The sequence below is a fragment of the Buteo buteo genome, chromosome 4 (genome assembly GCF_964188355.1).
Source record: "Buteo buteo chromosome 4, bButBut1.hap1.1, whole genome shotgun sequence".
NCBI classification, from domain to species: Eukaryota; Metazoa; Chordata; class Aves; order Accipitriformes; family Accipitridae; genus Buteo; species Buteo buteo.
Genome location: NC_134174.1, coordinates 66,740,533 through 66,758,972, shown reverse-complemented (window position 1 = coordinate 66,758,972; position 18,440 = coordinate 66,740,533). Strand labels below are relative to the sequence as shown.

At 41.4% G+C, this 18,440-nt stretch overlaps 1 protein-coding gene across 1 annotated transcript in view; it reads left to right on the top strand.

The window, feature by feature from the left end:
* C4H10orf90 (chromosome 4 C10orf90 homolog) overlaps positions 1–17,330 on the top strand; it is a 67,630-nt gene extending 50,300 nt beyond the window's left edge. The window contains exons 4-9 of the mRNA XM_075026607.1: positions 849–1,130; positions 3,180–3,373; positions 4,340–4,538; positions 15,281–15,344; positions 16,538–16,637; positions 17,200–17,330. Of these exons, the coding sequence (XP_074882708.1) occupies positions 849–1,130; positions 3,180–3,373; positions 4,340–4,538; positions 15,281–15,344; positions 16,538–16,637; positions 17,200–17,238 (878 nt within the window). The 3' untranslated portion in view covers positions 17,239–17,330. The remainder of the gene's footprint in view (positions 1–848; positions 1,131–3,179; positions 3,374–4,339; positions 4,539–15,280; positions 15,345–16,537; positions 16,638–17,199) is intronic.
* The last annotated feature ends 1,110 nt before the right edge of the window (positions 17,331–18,440 follow it).

Here is an 18,440-nt window from a genome sequence, read left to right as displayed (position 1 = left end):
AATTTTTTTTAATTTATTTTTTTTTACTGTTCTACCTCTTCTCCCTTCAAACCTCCGCCTGAAATGCACCTTGGAAAATGGACGCTTCTGTGCGCTTATTTGCCCACGCTCTCAGTTTTCTAGGGTTTTGCTGGCAGTAGCGGTGGTCAGCTTGAATCATCTGTCAAGGTGTGCAGAGCACAGAGCTTACCCAGCCAGCTCTGTCGCTTTTGACACGGCAGGGTCCTGCAGCTGTAGCTGCTGTGCAACATCCTTCTCAGCACAACGATTTCAGGGAAAACCGTACCTTGTACAAATCGGACCTTTTTGCTGCTGGTTCCTGCTGCAGCTTTGCGCAGAGGTAGAACAGGGACTAGAAACGTTGGAGATGGGTGATGCTTCTGAGGCAGCCACTCCGCTACAGAGAGGAGAAAACCCTGGTCCTGAAACTACTTGGACCACAGTTTTCATCACAGCCACCCTTGGATCTGTAATTATAATTTTGACCAGGTTTAACCAATCTAAAATGTTCCTCTCAAGTGACTAAGAGACAAGACAAAGACACATAGCATACCTTTTATGTCAGAGGTATCTTGACTCCTTCCATGCTGCCCATCGGAGTGTGTATATATTATTTAGAACGGCAGTTTATTTTTATGAAGAGTATCCTCTGTGATTATTTCTATCGGTAACATTTTGTTGCAGTACAGCTGCATGGCAGTCATGATAAAATTTGTATCAGTTACAACTTTTAAAATATACGACTGAAAGCAGTTTTGCAGGAAATAAAAATTATGAGGACTAGAGGACTGAGAAGAAAAATGTTCCCATGTTATAGAATTTGGGGTTGTTTTTTCTGTCTTTCACAGAAGTGCTGTTGGGAAGCAAGAAGCAACGGACCATGGGCAGGAGCAGCGGAACGGCCTCTGGCTCTCTTCCAGATACAGCATCCAGAAAGGCAATCGTTGCTGCTACCGATGGCTCATCGAAAAAGAGAGATCCCTGCAAAGACACCTCCAGATCCAAAGAGATCCAAGCACAGGGCATCCTGAAACCAAAAAAATCTGTCTCCAGTAGTATGTGCAATATAAAAGCTTCATCAAGGATCCTCTCGGAAGAAAATGTTCACAGGCAAAACCAGCTCCTAAAAAGTAAGGTACAAATCCTACTGTGGTTGTTAGGAATATGGTTTCAATAATAAGATGAGATCAGTCTCAAAGAAAAAAGTGAAATAATGGAAAGTCAGTCCATTTTTGTCCAGCTTTAAGTGCTGAGTATGAGTCATCTGGTGAGAGATCAATCAACTAATCTGACTGTATACATTGCTATGGTTAATAGAAAACAAGATTAAAATGAGAAAGATAGGCTTACTTTGTAAGTAGATTCAATAAAATCTTGAAAAAACATTAAAATTGCAGAGTCAAGCATTCCCAGTCCAACCAAGAAACACCAGAAGTGAGGTTATTTTTACAACCTTGTTCTGATACCTTTCTTTCACTTCTGCAATCTTTTTTTTTTTTTGACACAACAGCCTGAACTATGTGGTGCACAGGCATAGCATGAAATACCCTGTTTGGAGAGGTTGTCATGAAGAAAAAAAAAAAAAAGAAAAGTTTAACAATTGATTATCAACAAGGTTTCAGCATGTAAAACATAATTTCTTCTAGTTCAGCACTGGTTGGGATGTCTTACTTCCAGCATTTATTCACATAGCTAAAATGGAGATGGCACAAGCAGCTGTATTCATGCATAATGTATTTTTGCAGAAGACAACTGCTAATATACTATAGATTAATTTAGCTTTAGTTTCAATAGGTTTGTGAGAAATTTACTCCAAGAATAACTTAAAAATGCTATAGTGGTCATATAGCCTTTTTTTTTTTTTTCTTACAGCATTTTGTCTTACAGTTTTTTTGTAGGCAGGTAGGCAAAACTTTTTCATTACTGACTATAAAGCTACTGAATATAACACCCATTTAGATGAAAGAAGCCTACATTCTGCTTTCAGTGCCTGAAGTTAAATAATGCCATTTCACTAACTGGAAGTGACTTAATTTTACAAAAGTAAAGCAGCCACCGAGATCCATCAAAGATAAAGTTAATCGACATCTCTGTAAACCTGGCTTATCGAGCGGTTTAATTTCATGTTCACAGGTTTCACGTTTTTTTCCAAAATGGTAACAAGAACAGTATTAGGGAGGAAATACAGTTCAAACTTTTATAAGGCAAATGTACCCAACGCAGATCATTTTAATATTTTTTATAAGTACAATATAATATGTACAATATGTCATAAAGAGGAAAATATTTTAAGTTTATTGTAACCAAAAATTGAAATAAAACAGTAATGGGCTTTATTCCCAGATATTTAGTTCTAGAAATCAAATTATTTGGCAAGGAAGAAGTACTCAAGTATGACTTTTCAAAATAGTTCATATGGAGCTCTTCCGAAGTTCCTTTGTTATTTTGGATTAATTCTGTCCTCTAAATGAGAATCTGTCAACTCTGATTTTTGAACACATAGCCTCTTTTGGTCCTAATTTGTGCAGGGAGTATAAGTCATAGAGCATTAAAGCTTAATTATAAGTGTAGAAAATAATCTTTTTTTCTCAATGTGAATTGACAGCTTTCATAATAATATGCTATAATGCACATTAACCTTTTGTTTATTATTTTTTTCATGGACTCTTTCCACTGGCTAATGAATATATAGAAATGATAGAAAGCAAACAGTATTATCAGCAAAGAAAAAAACAAGAGTAGTGTTTATGAAAGTCTCAGTATGGTCAAAGAGAGACGATATGTGATTAAGGTCCATAACAAGATGTTATTTCCTACAATACGTGCAATAAATTGAAATGAACTCAAACTGCAAGTCGCAGCGTGATATCCTTTGGTTTCCGTGATGCAACTGTGTTACAGAAGTGTCTCGCTTTTGGGAAGCGAATACCAGTGGAGCTAAGCATCCGAGCGCTTTAATTACGCTTCAGTGTGATGTCTGGCTTAATGTGAAAGATACTCTTGGTGTCACAGGGCAGTGAGTAGCACCTATGATTAGATTTGATCTATTCTGCTTAATGAGGCCTATTAATAATACCTTGGCATTCTTATTTCAGAAATTGCCCTCTATGTCTAATGAGGTGGAGAACCCAATAAAAAATTAACCATGCACTCTTAATGAACTTTTAAATCTCTCAAAGGTGATTATGAATTCTGCAGTTCAAGTGACAAAATAAAGGAGCACAAGGAGGAGGATGAGCGGGAGCGAGCCAGCGGGGTAACACTATCCACAGCTCGCTCACCAGATGTTACTCGAGAGAAAAACGATGCGCTCACCCGGCCAGAAACTGGCTCCCAGACTGAGAAAACTCCACCAACCCCACAGACGCTGCGGGTAAAATATCAATTTGTTGTTATTGCTGCTGTTAATATGGGGATTGATTTTTTTTTTCCTTTTTCTTTTTTTCTTTTTTTTCTTTTTTCCTTTTTTTTTTCTTTTTTTTTTTTTTTTAATGGATGGTGTTTGTTCCCTGGGAAGTGGCTGAGGGCAGAAGTTCACATATTCTTGATTTTTCTCCTTTCCAGTGAAGTTTTGGTAGCTTGCATTAGCTGCCAAGTCTTGTTTGGCTGTCTGGTTGTAAAAGCTCCCCATTCTAAGCCCCACCTGCCCATCCTGTAGAGGAACCTGGTAAAAGTTTGGCGATTCACAAATTTCCCAAAGGCACTTTTGAAATTGTACCTTGAAACTGCCAATTTCCCCAACGCGCACGACATCCCGCGCCACGAGCGGTGGATGTGGTGTGGATGTGACCCCAGGCTGATACGAAGCCCCGGCAGCAGATGTGTTTTCCTGCCTTCTCCTCTGGCCCGTGGTGCAGACCAATCTCCGCTCCTGTCTTCTGTCCTTAGACATTCCTAAATGTTGAAGCAGCCTTTGACTGGAAAGCATTTTCTTTCTGGATCATTCGTGAATAGATCTGCATGACAATCTAAATAAACAGGAAAGTTTGTGAACTGTCAGTGACAAGCTGCTTCGGCGCTGGGGTGAGACAAGGAAATAGGCAAAACATCAAGGGCTTGAATTTGGATAACTTCTAAAAATACGTAATTCAAAACCTTTTGGATAGGTTTTCTGAAAGTTGGGGGGTTTTTTTTCAGAAATTCTCAGTTGTCTGATCTGGAAATTTCACACCAAGGCAGCTTTCTAACAGTAAAAGGAAGTCAAGACAGACGGGAAGGCAGATTGCTAACTTTCATACGGACAAGAAATCATCTTCATTGATAATCTCTTACTGAACCCAGTTTTTTCCTTCTTTTTAATTCTTTTAAAACCAAGAAGAGCTTTCTCTGTTTCATTTAGGAAGCGCTAGAAACCCATAAGCCTCAGTTCATCTCTCGTTCCCAAGAAAGGCTGAAGAGACTTGAAAATATGGTCCGGCTGAGGAAAGCCCAGCAGAGCAACACTCCCGCAAGCAACCAAGGAGCGCTTGTTTGCAAGCTGTCCGCAACATCCACTTCAAGCAAAAGAAAGCAATACACCATTCCTCACCCTCTCAGCGGTAAGTTGAATGGTGACCAGCACCAGGTCTGTAGCTGTCTTTGAAATCCTGCCATGTGTATCGCGTTTCCATATTAACTTTGTGAAAAAATATGAGACCCGCTGCTCCCGTTTCACCCCGCTCCAGCATCCATCCTAATGCTCAAAGCAGAAAGTCTCTGAAGCACAGAGATGCGTTACTGGGGATGAGGTGTTGTCCGTGGCAGTGGTAGAAGACTTTCTTGGGGACTTTTTGTCATTCTCACGTGCGGTGATGTTCTTCGGCATGACACAACTTACTGCTAGTTATGGAGGTGATAGCAATAAATGGCATTCCATACCTCTCACAGCTCACAGAAGGACCAGTTTGGGGAGAGAAGTGACAGGTAGGGGGACAGGTGGAATTTGGGAGTAGGACCCCCAATCCGGTCTTCTCAGCAGCTTCAGGTGTGGACTTGCCACTTGACTCCTGAAGCCCTCAGCGGTGAGGTAGCTGTGAGAGAATGCTTGTCTGCCCAGCAGCTCTATGTGAGGCCGCTAAATCAATGGATCTAAACTCTGTGATTTCCTAATTCAGGTTGATTAGGTTGTTTTATTACCCTAGTGGTAAACAGACTCGATATCCAGTGAGTAAAGCAGTTCTCTCTGAGAAGCTCCCTCACAGCTCCCTCCCAACAGCACCTCTGTAAATATTACCTAGCCGCAAGATGTTAAACAAATTACTTCTGTTTTTCTTTTCTTTTCTTTTTTTTTTTTTTTAATTGCCATCTGGCTGTTATTTAATTCAGTTGACTAAAGAAAAAGATTTATTTGGTTGGTTGGCATTCCTTTTTATATTTTCCTTTTAAATCCCTGGCTGTTTGAAGCCATCTTATTCTACTGAAAAGTAAATCAATTGAAAACATTAAACAACTAGATGGGTCACCTGGAGGGAGCAGGAAAGAAAATCTTTGATGTCCTCAACACTGGGAAACATGTATATGTTTTTTTGCTCCCTGGGGAATGAGATTGGGTGCAGGAAAGCTGGGCACAGTCCCCATCTGAGGGCTCTTGGCATGCTTTGCATTGGAGAGTACCAATTTCTATTGCTACAGCTGTGCCGTTTGTTGTGGAAGGACAGAGTCTACCTTCCATCTGATACATAATAGGTTGTACAGTAAGAGCTAAAGAAGCGTAAGTCAACAAAGCACAAAACATGAATTATATTTTAAAGAGTTGATACAATTCATTCACCACTTCAATTATCCAAGTTAATTTACTTGGGTTCGGATCTCCCAAGGCCAGGCTGCCCGGGGGTGTTGGGGGTTCCACGCCAGCTCTGCCAGCAGGCAGTGGCACAGGCCAAGACTTTGTCATATATCTCTGAAGAAGTGGCAAATATCTCCCCCTTTGTTTGGTCATCTTCGAAAGTCCCCCAAACCACTCTGCAAATACTTTACAAAACAAAAAAAATGAAGGCTTAAACCTATTTCTCCTTATATTATAATTAAAGATTAATCTTTATGCTTGTTTAATGAGTAATAAAAGCATAATATTGAAATATATTCATTAATTATTCAAGTAAATTACCATTTCCCTCTTTTAGTGGTTGGTCATTAAAGATAAATTTGTCTAAAGAGAATCTTTAGTTTCTGTAACTCATCTGCCTTCACGTAGCCACATGTAATATTCTGTTTGTGAGATCTTACTGTTTTTATAATGACAGAAGTGTCGCATGTCTGTTATTTAAGCAGAACTGTAATTAATATTGGAAATCCTAGATCCCTGATAAAGCACAACTGTGTAGGCTGCTGTTCAGAGGGCTCTGTAGGAGTGTACTGAGTATATTTAATTTGCTCTGAGTCCTGACAATTGGTATTTTAGGACTTCTCCTGGTGGATGCTATTGTGCAGAAGGATTACTATCATTAATGAGTCCCAGAGTGGGGGATCTTTGTTTCCTACAGAAGCTCCCGAGCTTTTCTAGTTGCGACGCCTCTTGCAGAAGAGGCGAGAGCTTTCCTCTCGTGCTCGCCAGGAGCACTGGCTGCCTGTATCCTTCTGATGTCTCTGCGGATCACAGCGGGGTCACAGCCTTCTCCTTCCCTTCTGCCTGCCCCCAAAGCTGGAAGCAAGGGAAGTTATCGTTTGTTGTCATCGTTATTCTGTATTCTCTGGAAAAGCCAGTTTAGCCTGTAAAATGTGCTTTTAAAGCAAGGATTTTGTGTTGTGTTTTAGAAAACAAAAATAAAATGAAAGGAAAACGTAGCTGTAATCCAGGTAGGGATGCAAGCACAGTTTCATCTACTGAGATGGGAAGTGGACATCAAAATCCCAGTGATTTAAGGATGCCATTTCACATTACGACTTGGTGCGAGGGAGGCTGTGGGCGCCAGCAGCAGTGTCACCGCCTGCTCGGTCGCTGTGCGTGGCCCATCCGCGCCCCTGTATTTCAGCTGGATCTAGCAGATGCTGCTTTTTAACTTACCTTTTTTTTTAAATTAGGATTCACTCTTTGAGTTTTTATCAGATCAAACGACCGATCCAGCTCGTCAAACTGTTGTGATGGGATGAGCGGGCGTGGGGGAGGCGAGAGGGAGGGTGGGAGATGGCGAGGGAGGAGAGCAGCACCGATTCCCTTGGGACCAGCCTCCCATTTTTATGGGTGTACCGAGACCGTACCCTTCCCAAACAGAGCTCCAGAGCTGCTCGCGTACCACACCCGTGCACAGATGACACCAAAAGCTGTCTGCCAGCCAAAGCTGGCTGAGCAATGGAAACATGGCAGGGTTCATCCCTGACCGTGTATTTCAAAGCCAGCTTTTCAACTGGTAGAGAGCCTAGGATCACAAAGTGCCCAGAAAAGGAAAAATATCCTCAGGTGTCTCTGTAGGTCCAAACACAGAAAGTCCTGAATGCCACCTCCACCTCCGGCTATGCCTGGTCGTGAGTTGGTCGTGGTCCAAGAGCAGCTGACTGTGACACCGAAGCTGGGGACAGGGGCTGGTGGTTGAATTCAGTGTTGTGTTATCCCAACCAGTGCTTTCCAGCACGGCCCAGCTGCCTGGGGTGCACTGGGCGACATCAGAGGGCACAGACCTGCCGTACATCCTCCCTGTGTCACCCTGGATATTCCTGTGGTCATCTGGAAGCCTATGTCTGTTGCAGTCACTTATAAAGGCCAGAACAGATATTAGACCTCAACCGTCATTAGAAGTCAAGGGAACGGGGCACCTCACACTTCTGTGCGCGCAGGGCAGTTGCTTTGCCATGTCCTCATAGCTGCCGGTATTTTATTTGGTACTAGTATTACTGGTTCTCCTGTTCTCCGTGCTAGTCTTAAAAAATCTCTGCCAAATGCAGCCTGCCTGCAGGTTTCTTGGTCTCGGGACGCCAGCTGCTCTTACACAACATCACACATTGAAACAACATCTGAAATTAAGAACCCAGGAGGGTAAAATGATAACCTGGAAACTTGCTTAAGTATACAGCATTGTATTGATGGCACCTCTAGGCTTCAGGGTATGATCTTGTGGTTGGGTTTTTTTTCAGTCTGATAGTTTCCTCTGTTCTCTTTTTTTCTCTTTCCTTATGTCTTTGGGATTTGAGGAGGTAGAGGTCTTTATGGCTCTGAGGTTCATAGGGTTCATTGCCAGCACACCCTCGTACGTTTTCCAATGGTCTTTTTTGTAAGAGGAGGTTGTTCTGATGAGTTTAATTTCCACTGACCCCAACACAGTGACCCCAAGGATGGATTATAAGCGCATTTGTGGCCAGGCAGGAGTCGAGTGTCTCTGTGCAACCCCGAGGTGCTCGCAGAGCAAGTCGCTGCAGCATCCTTGCTGGAAGCACTGGCAATAACATTAGTTATCCGATTAGTTTTCCACCACCGGAGGATATTCCCTGACCCAGTTCCCCACGTACGCATCCGTGCCCACACGGGAAGGTGGCACAAGAAGGGGAGAGGTGGGACTGCATCCTCGGGTGGCAGCTTGTCTTTATGCAGGCATAAATAGGGGTTAAACTGCAGCCCACGATGTTTCCCTCTGCACTTGATAAGTTTGCTGCAATGTCTCTCTGAAATAAGCTTGTTACATGCACTTCACTCTGGACTTGCAGCTTTTATTTCAACAAAATAATTTCCAGCCAGAGCAATGACCTTCAGAGATTTTTCTTCCCCTGAGTTTATTCTGACTAAAGTGTCTTTATTGATAATATGAAATTATTAGCTAGCACGGTTTTCCAATGTTTTGACAGTGTTGTTGCAACTTTAGTTTCTTGTAGGAGAAAGAAATAATTGCTATTCAACATCATTTCCATATAAATATCAACATCTGTGCAGTTTCCGTTTACCTTCTCATCCGCCAAAAAAAAAAGTTGTTTACCATTTTTAGTTGTAATTCCTGAGCAGGATTTTACAAATTCTGAAAGTAATCTTAGAAAAACAAAAATGTTTATCCGGCAGAAGATTTTATCATCACAAGAGCACTTTGAAGGCGGAGAACCTGCAACTCTCACGCTAGCCTTTGTGCTGTGTAATGCGTACTGCTAAATTTCGAGAGTGCTAATTAGTCCAAGATAGACTACTCTGCTGTTGACTATGTCGAACAAATTAGAGATCCCACTGTGACGAACTGAATAGAAACAATGTTCAAATAACTGGATTTAAATCTCTAAAACCGTAATGTAATTACTTCAGTGACAGGACTACCAGCTGTTTATAGGCCTTTAAATCTGCATAATGAACAGCCTTGTGATCTTAGTGTACACAAGCACTTTCCGAGGTTTAAAAAAATTTCTCAGGCACATATGGTTTTTTCGTACCTTCCATTTTCCTTTCCTTTGAGAGGGTGGTGGTTCATTGGAAATGGCAATATAAGTTGAATGTTACCATTCAACCCCTACCGCGGTGCCTGCTGTGTTTCTCTGGATTTGTATCCAAATCCTGTATCTTTAGTAATATTTTGGAAACAATTTTATACCTCCTCAGTGGTGCTTCTAAACCTTTCCAAAAAGCTTTATTGTAACTGCAAAAGCCTGGAGGGCGAGGATTGCTGTTTGTTTGTTTGTGTTTTCAAGGGGTTGGTTTCTTGAGAAGCTTTACGCCAGGGAGGTTTTTATTGGGACTGTAGAGAGAGGAGAAAACGGCAATCAGAGAATTTGCAATAAGCGCACAGCCGGCAAATCCTGCAGCCGCTAACGTGCATCCTCCCGGTCTTCGGATGCCATTGGCGGCTGAGGAGATGTTTGCAGCCACCAGCCCATCGCTGTTCATGTGTGACTTTAGTTGTGCCATTTCTCGGGTTCCTTTTCCCCATCAAAACTCATAGCTAGTTGTAGTGCCTCTGATCCTGGAGGCACCTGGCCTCTTGGTTAAGGCTGACAGCTCTGAATAAAGACTAAGCTGCAGTCAGGTAATTGAATTAGGAAGAGGAATGACCTATTTTTATGATATTATTATTCATCACGTTGATTAGAGCAGTGCCTATGAGTCAGCTCAACAGGGCAGCACGTTGCAGGTCACTGGGAGTGGGTGGCACGGTCCCTCGGGAGCCCGATGCTGGGACGCCCTGGGACGACAGGGGAGGAGGTGATGCTGTGAATGAGGTGACCAGCATGTCCCTCCCTGCCCTCATCCTTGTGAAGGAGGGAGACAGCCAGCCTCTGTGCAAGAAAGGTGGCAATAAATTGGAAAACCTTCAAATAAGAAGAGTTTTCTGGGTGGATGACGACAGCGTTGAAACGATATGCCTTATAATGGGTGACTCAGGAAGTTCAGTCAATTTGCTGGGTGATCATTTCATTGGAGTCTTGAAGCAGTCAAATAGAATAATGAAATTTTGATGATGGTCTTTTTAATCCAGGAGTAAAAACTCTGATTTCGCCCATGATTAGAAATTGAAACGAAAGAAGTGGGGATTAAGAAGCTGGTGCAAATTTTACCAAAGATTAAATTAATCTTTTGATGAATTTACCAAGATCTGTCACACCTTCTACATTAATTGATATTTTTTGAAAGAAATTTTATGCTTTTTAAGACTACATGCTTTAATCAAACAAGAATGATTTAGGAAGGTGAGATGCTAATTAATTTTTTTCTGGGTGAAATCCATGAATGTTCAAGTACCATTTAGACAGAGGCGACTGAAATCTCCTGCATCATGCCCCAAATTAATTTTGTACGAAAATATTTTCATAAACCTGTAAACTTTACAACTTTTTTAGAGAGACTAGTGATGTTTTCCATTTTTAAGACTGAAATATTAAGGAGGATCAGAAGTCTCCATGGCCACAGTGTAGGACAGACCTGAATGGCTGGAAAGCCCTTGAACCACCTTCCTGTAGGTTCTCTTGGGTGAAGGACCACTTTTGAGCTTCAGCATTTCTCTGAGATGAACAGAAAGTCCAGACAGTCTTACCACTAAACCTTTAACTAATGGGTTATTGCATTTTTTATAAATAATACCAAAACCTCATCTGTTGACTGCAGCTGAAGTAATTCATTGCATGAAGTCATTGACATACAATGTGTAAAAGTTGGGCAGCACCCCTGGGTGTAGGCACTAGTTTATATTCTCTGGATGAATTCCCAGCCAAGTGCTATGGACATGCTAAGCTGAATGCCACTTAGACATTTATCTTAGATTCAAGGCTAATTTATTTTTTAGGGGACTGTTGATTTAAAAAAGCAGTGTTTAAAAACATCTTTTAAATCTTAGGACTTCTCTGGGTGAATGGGTTTTTGGTGAATTATTTTTTCAGTTCAGTAAAAAAAGCAGTTTAATTAGAGAACCACCACTACCAGTGCTTTGCTTTTCGGGGACTAGAAACACATCCTCAAAGGCACATTTGAGCTCCTAACAAACTTTGAGAATTTGCATTCATGTTAGGGGAAAATGTATGTATATTCTGACAGGCAGAGTTTAGCCTTTGATACATTTTACCACTCTTTTTCTTTTTTAAGTGTTTCAGTGATTCAGTGGTAAATAGTAAGTCAGGGGACGGTTCCAACACAATCATTTTATCTGTTCTCTGTCTAAACATTTACTAACTTCCTGAGCAGGAAAGTTACTCATCCTGCCTGAGGTGCAGTTTAGCATTAGTTAAAATATATTACAGTGGTGACCCATTTACCTTCATTTACAACTTGCTGAAATGGCTTCTTTCTCCCACTGTGGAGATGTCAGACCTCTGTTGCACACAGTGTTGGTATAAATACCAGAAGCTCAGTAGTTTCACAAGGTTTGAATAAAACACCAATGAAGTGTTTCATGCCTATCTGTTCAGACCTTCTTCTAACTAACTGTGGCGCATCACTGGAAATGCTGAATGTCTGCTTTGAAGTCCCTTCTTTTCTATCCTTCAGAATAGTTTTCTCCAAAAGTAATACAAGGCTATGAAATTTGATAAGGAACTTTGATAAATGCAATTTGGAAGACTATCAACCTGGGGAATTGTCCACCTTACGCCCCACTTTGATCTTCACTTGGTAGGGAAGAATGTTAATTCAGGTCTTCGCGATGTGTTTGGCAGGTTATTATAGCTCTGAATGTGTGCTGCTCCTCCACTTTGAAATATACCTTCTTGTCAGTATTGAATATTAAAAAAATTTAAATGCACGTATGATTTTTATTTTCTCATTTAGACCAGTTTTTATTTATTTTTCAGTTAATTTTTGAATTCTAATCCTAAAATCCATCAAGGATTAGCCTTCTTTCTGCTTGATGCTTGCATGTGATTTTTTTTTTCTTATACATAGTGACCTGAGAGTGAGCTGAGAGATACTACACCAATGTTTACCCCTAAGTGTTAACCTTTTGACTCCAAGCTGCTTCACAAAGGGTATTTTTATAACCAAGGTAGATTTTTTTTTTCTTGGAGGATTTTCCCCAGAATCTCTTTTTAATCCTTCCCTCAAAGCCACCCGCACAGCCACATACCTAATTCCAGGCAGAATCACGGGCAGTGATGGGTCTGACGCCCTTCAAGACCATTTTTGTGCCATCAGGAGAGGATTATTCTGGAAGAACAGCCCTACGCTCCGGTACCCGCACAGCTCTCAGCCTCTGCGGTGCTTCCCACCGACGCAAACACAGAGGCCAGCCTGTCTTAGCGTCTCAGAAAAAATACAGATTAGCTTGTCATGCTGTTTACAAGATAGGTCGCAGGCCTGCAGGTCCCCGGCTGGGTTTTTCATCCCTCGCGTGTTCTGCTGGCTACGCACAGAGGTCTGGAAATGTTGATGTGCCATTAACAGCTTTTATTTAGGAAAAAGGCAGGGGGATCCCTAAAACAATTAGTTTTATTCCAGAAATCCCACATCTGAGAATTCCTGGAATAAAAGCTCATAAATTTGAGCAGATGTCACTCGCAGTACGTAGGAAATCCCATAAAACCCAGGCGCTGTGCTGGCCGGTCACGCTGTCTGAGCGTATCGCACCTCGGGAGAGGTCTGCCTCGACTTACTGTGTGAGGGCTTGGGGCAGGTAGTGCAGGTCTCTGCTGGGGGGTTATTTCCAGTGCCCTCAGCTGCTTTTCTGTGCCCAAGGACGTGGGAACACGCAAGGAACTGGTTGTGGCACCAGGGATCTCGTCCTGAGGACCATATTACCACACAGACAAAAAAGATGCCTGAATTTGCTGTGCAGCAAGAAGTGCCTCCTGTTTTTGTTTTAGCACTGCAGAGGGCCCATGGTGATGGTTTTACATGATTTCAGACTGATCCGGTGCCTTCTCCAGGTTAGAGGACATGCCTTGCGGGAAGGGATGCATCCTGCAATCCGGAGCTGTCAGAATGAGGTGTGCAACCTCCAGCAGCAAGGGACTGTGCTGAGGCTGCTCTGGAGTGTGCTGGGATCCACACTGGTCCCACAAAATCAATGACCCTGGACCCTCATCTTTCGCCAGGACTGTTCAGGCCACGGGCAATCTGCTCTCTTAAGTTTCAGGGTTATTTGGACAGCAATAGCATCCAAGTGTTTATTCCTTTTAAGTTAATCACCATGTAAATGAACATAAAACCGCTAATAAATAAAAGGCAAATTATATTTTCCTAGCAAATTGAGCATGTTGCTTGTGTGTGCTGAAGATTTAATAAGCATGAATAAGTGTAGACAACCGCTGAGTGGAGAAAAGTTAGTCCTCGGGCACAGGAGGCTTCTCAGCCTCCCTTCCTTTCTCGATCTGTGTTTTGAAAACTGTACCAGTTCAGAACAGGAACTGCTGCAAAGCTCCCTTTTGTTTTTCCATCGAGGTACAACAGTGATCTTAAAGGACATGCAGCGTTTTCCTGAGAAACTCGGTAATCTGAGTATGACTTTGCCTCTAGGTGTAGCCCCGTAAGCTGCTTGAGGCTGTTTGGTTGCCAAGACCTCTCCCATAAATATCCCTGAAATGTTCGGTGTCTTAAACAGCGGGGAAAGGGTCTTTTTTTGGGCAGTGGTTGCTGGGTCTGCTCAGGGCCAGCGTCTGCACTGGGCAGTTCTGGAACGAATTATTCTCTGTATTTACTTCTCTGCCTTGATTGTTGTATTTTGTCTCTTCAGTGAGATGGCAGAAAGAGGCCAGCGTGGTGCCTGCTGTGATATATATTCTCTCTTCTAAACTTCCTTGGAAAATGGAAGGGCTTAAAAGTTTGCACATATATTTATCTTCTGCAATGACACTGGCAAATACCTTTGATGTTCAGATTAGAGTGACTACACAGGGCATCATACCCCTGTCCTCAGTGCCCAGACCTGGCTGGACGTAGGCAACGCTCTGGTGACCCTTGTGTTCAGAGACCAGAACGTAAAACCATTTCTTTCCTACACCTGAACTGGGAAGCTGAAGTTACAACTATCCACGTCACCTGTGTGCATCAGGGCAGCAGCTTGTGCACCGCAGGGATGTTCCTTCCCCTCCTCCGGATGTGTCGTGCCGTACGGAGGGGGGACCCTGCCCCGTCTCCCCACTTTTTCTTTCATCGTCCTGGTGCAAATCTAAATAACATAGCTGTGCAGGCAGCAGTCCTCCCTCGTCTCCCTGGTAAACGTGGTTAGGCACAGTCTCCTTCATCAAGAATCAGTTCTGATTACGTATTTACTGGCTTCCCACCTTGTACAAACACCATCCCTTCCCCTTCAGAGGCCACTTTTGCGAGGAAGGTGTTAAAATTACCTATTCCTGAGACTCACCGACTGCTAAGGTCGGTAATTATTTTCCCATATCCAGGGAAATGCTGATTGGAATTATTGCAGATATCTTCATATTTGATCAGGAAAGAGTAATATAATTTTCCTCCTCCTAATGCTCGGCATAATTATTCACAGCCCTGCAAAACAGGTGTAGATTGAATCAGAAATGATCATACCAGGCCAGGTTCCCAACACGCATCAGCTGAGAATGCAACCAGTGTGCGCGGGTGCAATTGCTTGCACGAGTATGTCGGGAAAATGGGTCACTTGATACAGCAGTAATCTTCGCTGGCTCGTGATCTGAATAAAGGGTGTACACAGCTGCATGTGACAATGAAAAAAGTCGTATGCATTGAAATAAATGAACTCTGCAATGAAGCTGGTTGCTATGGGTCTTCTCCATCCTTCCCTTTCTGTAGGGCAGCTTCAGAAACCAATTCAGCTCCAGATGAAGATGTTAAATGTCTTTTTGTTGAAATATGGAGATTTGGATCCAGCCTTGTCATCAAAAATTAATCAGAAATATTGTATCATGACTACATGGAATGTGACATTTAAAATTTCAGTAAACGCAGATTCCTCCAATATTAACTTTATTTTCCCTCTGCTAGATAACCTCTTCAAACCAAAGGAAAGATTCATTCCAGAGAAGGAGATGCATATGAGATCCAAAAGGTACAAATCATTTCGGTTTAGAGTTAACTGCAAATCACTGCCATCTCACACCGAAGGTAGTGTATTTCCACGTTGTCTTGATACGCTGGAGGGCTGGTCCGTCACGCTGCTTGCCACGCTTTTGTGCAATGCTCATGGTTTTCTTCCACTGTACCAGTTTAATAGATTTGGGGCATCCCTGCCTATTAAGCACCCCTTTTCTAGCAGTTTCAGACAGCAAGGGGTACCCATGGCGTGAAAACTAAGTCCCTGACAGATACCTCATGTTGGACATTCGAAAATGTAAGCAGTATGGTCACTTTGGTTGGTTTTTTTTTTCACCCTGGTTATGGCACATAGTATGGGAATTACAGCAAACTCTTAGGAATGTGGTATCTGATCTTTAAGGACATTGCATGTCATGCCATCATTTACAAGGAAAGCTGCAAATGGCTACCATGCAGAATTCGTCCTGGTTTTAAGAGTGCTCAAGATGTGTCCCATTTCTCTTCTCCAAAATACAATCTCCAGCCAAACCAGGCTGCTTAAAAATTGGAACTAAACAGGCTTTTTATGCAGGCAAAACCCAGGACTGCTGCCAAGGAAGGTCGAACTTTCTTTTCAGACCCCTGGGAATTTTATCATTGATTTCTATGGTAAAAGATCAGACCAGAAGTCACTGTTTTGAGGGCAACTCACATTATTTTTAAAATGGACAGATTATGTTCTCCTTGGTAAAAAGAGTTCCTAATGACAGTGAAAAAATGTTAACAGTCTACAGTCTAATAATGATGGTTTTCTTGTATTTTAGAAAAATACTTGAAAATTATTGCTTGGTATTAATTTTGTGTCATAAATACAAAAAAGTGGACAGGCCAGATTCTGGTTTGAATTATGTTGCTATAAATTGAAACCAACTCCCCTGAGCTCATTAGAAGCTAAACCAGAATTACGCTGCTGCATTGAGATAACCTGATCCCATCTCTTTCTTTACTTTTTGGTTCAAAATTAGGAGTGTTTTTCAACAAGTCAGATTTTATATAAAAACATTATTGTAATCATTTATAATTCCCATGTCATAAATCTAATTCAAGTACTTAGAGATGCCCATTAATGACAAGTATTGCATTGAAGGCAAACATTTCCTATAGGAAAAACAAAATATTTGAGTCCCAGAGATGACACGTGAAGTTAACTTTTAAAATTCATTCCAGGATTTATGACAATTTACCTGAAGTAAAGAAGAAACAAGAAGAAAAACAGAAACGGATCATCATCCAGAGTAACAGAATGCGTGTTGAGATCTTTAAAAAGGTACGGATTTACCATGAATGTCAAATATAGTTTTGTAACCCTTCTTTACCTGGGAATGGGTCCACAGAGGCAGCACCTGCCTGAGGAGCCGGTGCTAATCATGTGCAAACCTGAGAGCAAAGGATAGTTTTTCAGTCTTGTCCTTGCGGTTAGGCACTTCTTTAAACTTGAATTAACAGCTGAACCTTGTGTTGGAATGAGCACCCTCGACTTTTGTTTTTTTAAATACGAGTCATTAGTTGTGGTAGAAAGCTGCATCAGCGCAGTTAATCCAGGTGCAGATCTGAGGCATTCCCAGATAATCCCGCTCCACGTTGCACACAAGTACCAGTTCTTCCTTGTTTAAGTGCTCTATTCCTGCAATTACACCCTTCCTGTCCAAGTTGGAAAAGCTTTCAGTGCTTTTTTTTTTTTTTTTTTGAGCAACGTAGCCAGTAGATTTGAAGTCTGAGAATGCTAATACCATCTCACCTACAGTATCACTGAAAATTTCTACAGTTAGAGCCACCTCATGTATTTTAACGGTATCTTAAGGCTGTTTTGCATTGGTTTTTTTTCCTAGCAATTACTGGACCAGCTCCTTCAAAGAAACACAGAGTGACAAAGGATTCTCTTGCCCATCATCCTAATTGGATCTTGAATGCCTTTGACTGCTAGATAAGCCATAAAATTCACTGTTATCTCAATTACCGGGAGGTATTTTTCTTATCTTTGGCTCTTTATATGAAGAAAGATCATTTATATTTCAATTGAAATTTTAGGGCAACTTTCAAGTAATCGGAAACAGTCTGAAAGGGAACACAGCTGTTTCAGAGCATCACCTTTTGGTCAGTTTACCCAGAGGAAATAATTTTAAGAATTTTTAATGCAAATACTGAAATAAGGTGGTATTATTTTTCTTAATCTTTTAAAAAGTATATGTCTCTGTAGCAATAGGACTGGGTTTATAAGTTCTGGAAAACTTATTTCTCTGAAGTATTCTATTAATTGATTTCCTGTGAGTTAAATCCTTGAAGTAAAGAAAAATGAATATCATTATTTGTTATGTTTAGAAACTAGCTGAAATAGCATGACCACATAATCATAGCAGCAGCAGTTTCACATTAATACTTAACATACCAAAAGGGACCAATATTTTAGCTCTCTGAAGAACTCTATTCCTGTTTATATAGTGAATCTGCATAGCAAGCTTACCTGTTCAAGAGCAATATTTAAAAATCTGATTATAACACTGTTTTTTGTGTTTTTCATTGTAATATATATTTTACTCCAATTCTGTGAGCATTAAGTATTTATAGAAATGGCATATTAAGAAGTGGTGCCAAGAAGTATGTTTGCATCAAAACTGCAGAACTAAAACCATCTGTAGTGTTTCCTCCAAAAAATATTTAAATCTTTATTTGTACATTTTGGAAGTAAAAACAACCAGCTTACAAACCAATGAAGTTTATTTATGGAATAAAATATGAATATAATATTGATCCAACTGCTATGTTTTTATTTGGTACTGTTAAATATAACACAATTATTGAAACTGCTTGAGAAGTCATGCCTTTGTATGCCACAAATCCTATGGTAAAAAATATTGCCCATAAAAATCACTGCAAGTGTTAACCTCTGTTGCATGAACACTCAATTGAGTGTGTTTGAACGAGGCTGGAGTTTGGCCTTTGATATCTATGCTTTATTTTTCTAATCCAGCCTGCGATGTAAGGTCAGGTTTTTTGGAAGAGGGATGTTTGTTAGCTGGGCTTTGGCCACTGCGATAGCCTCCAGCTGTGTGACCTGCGCTGGACACAGGGA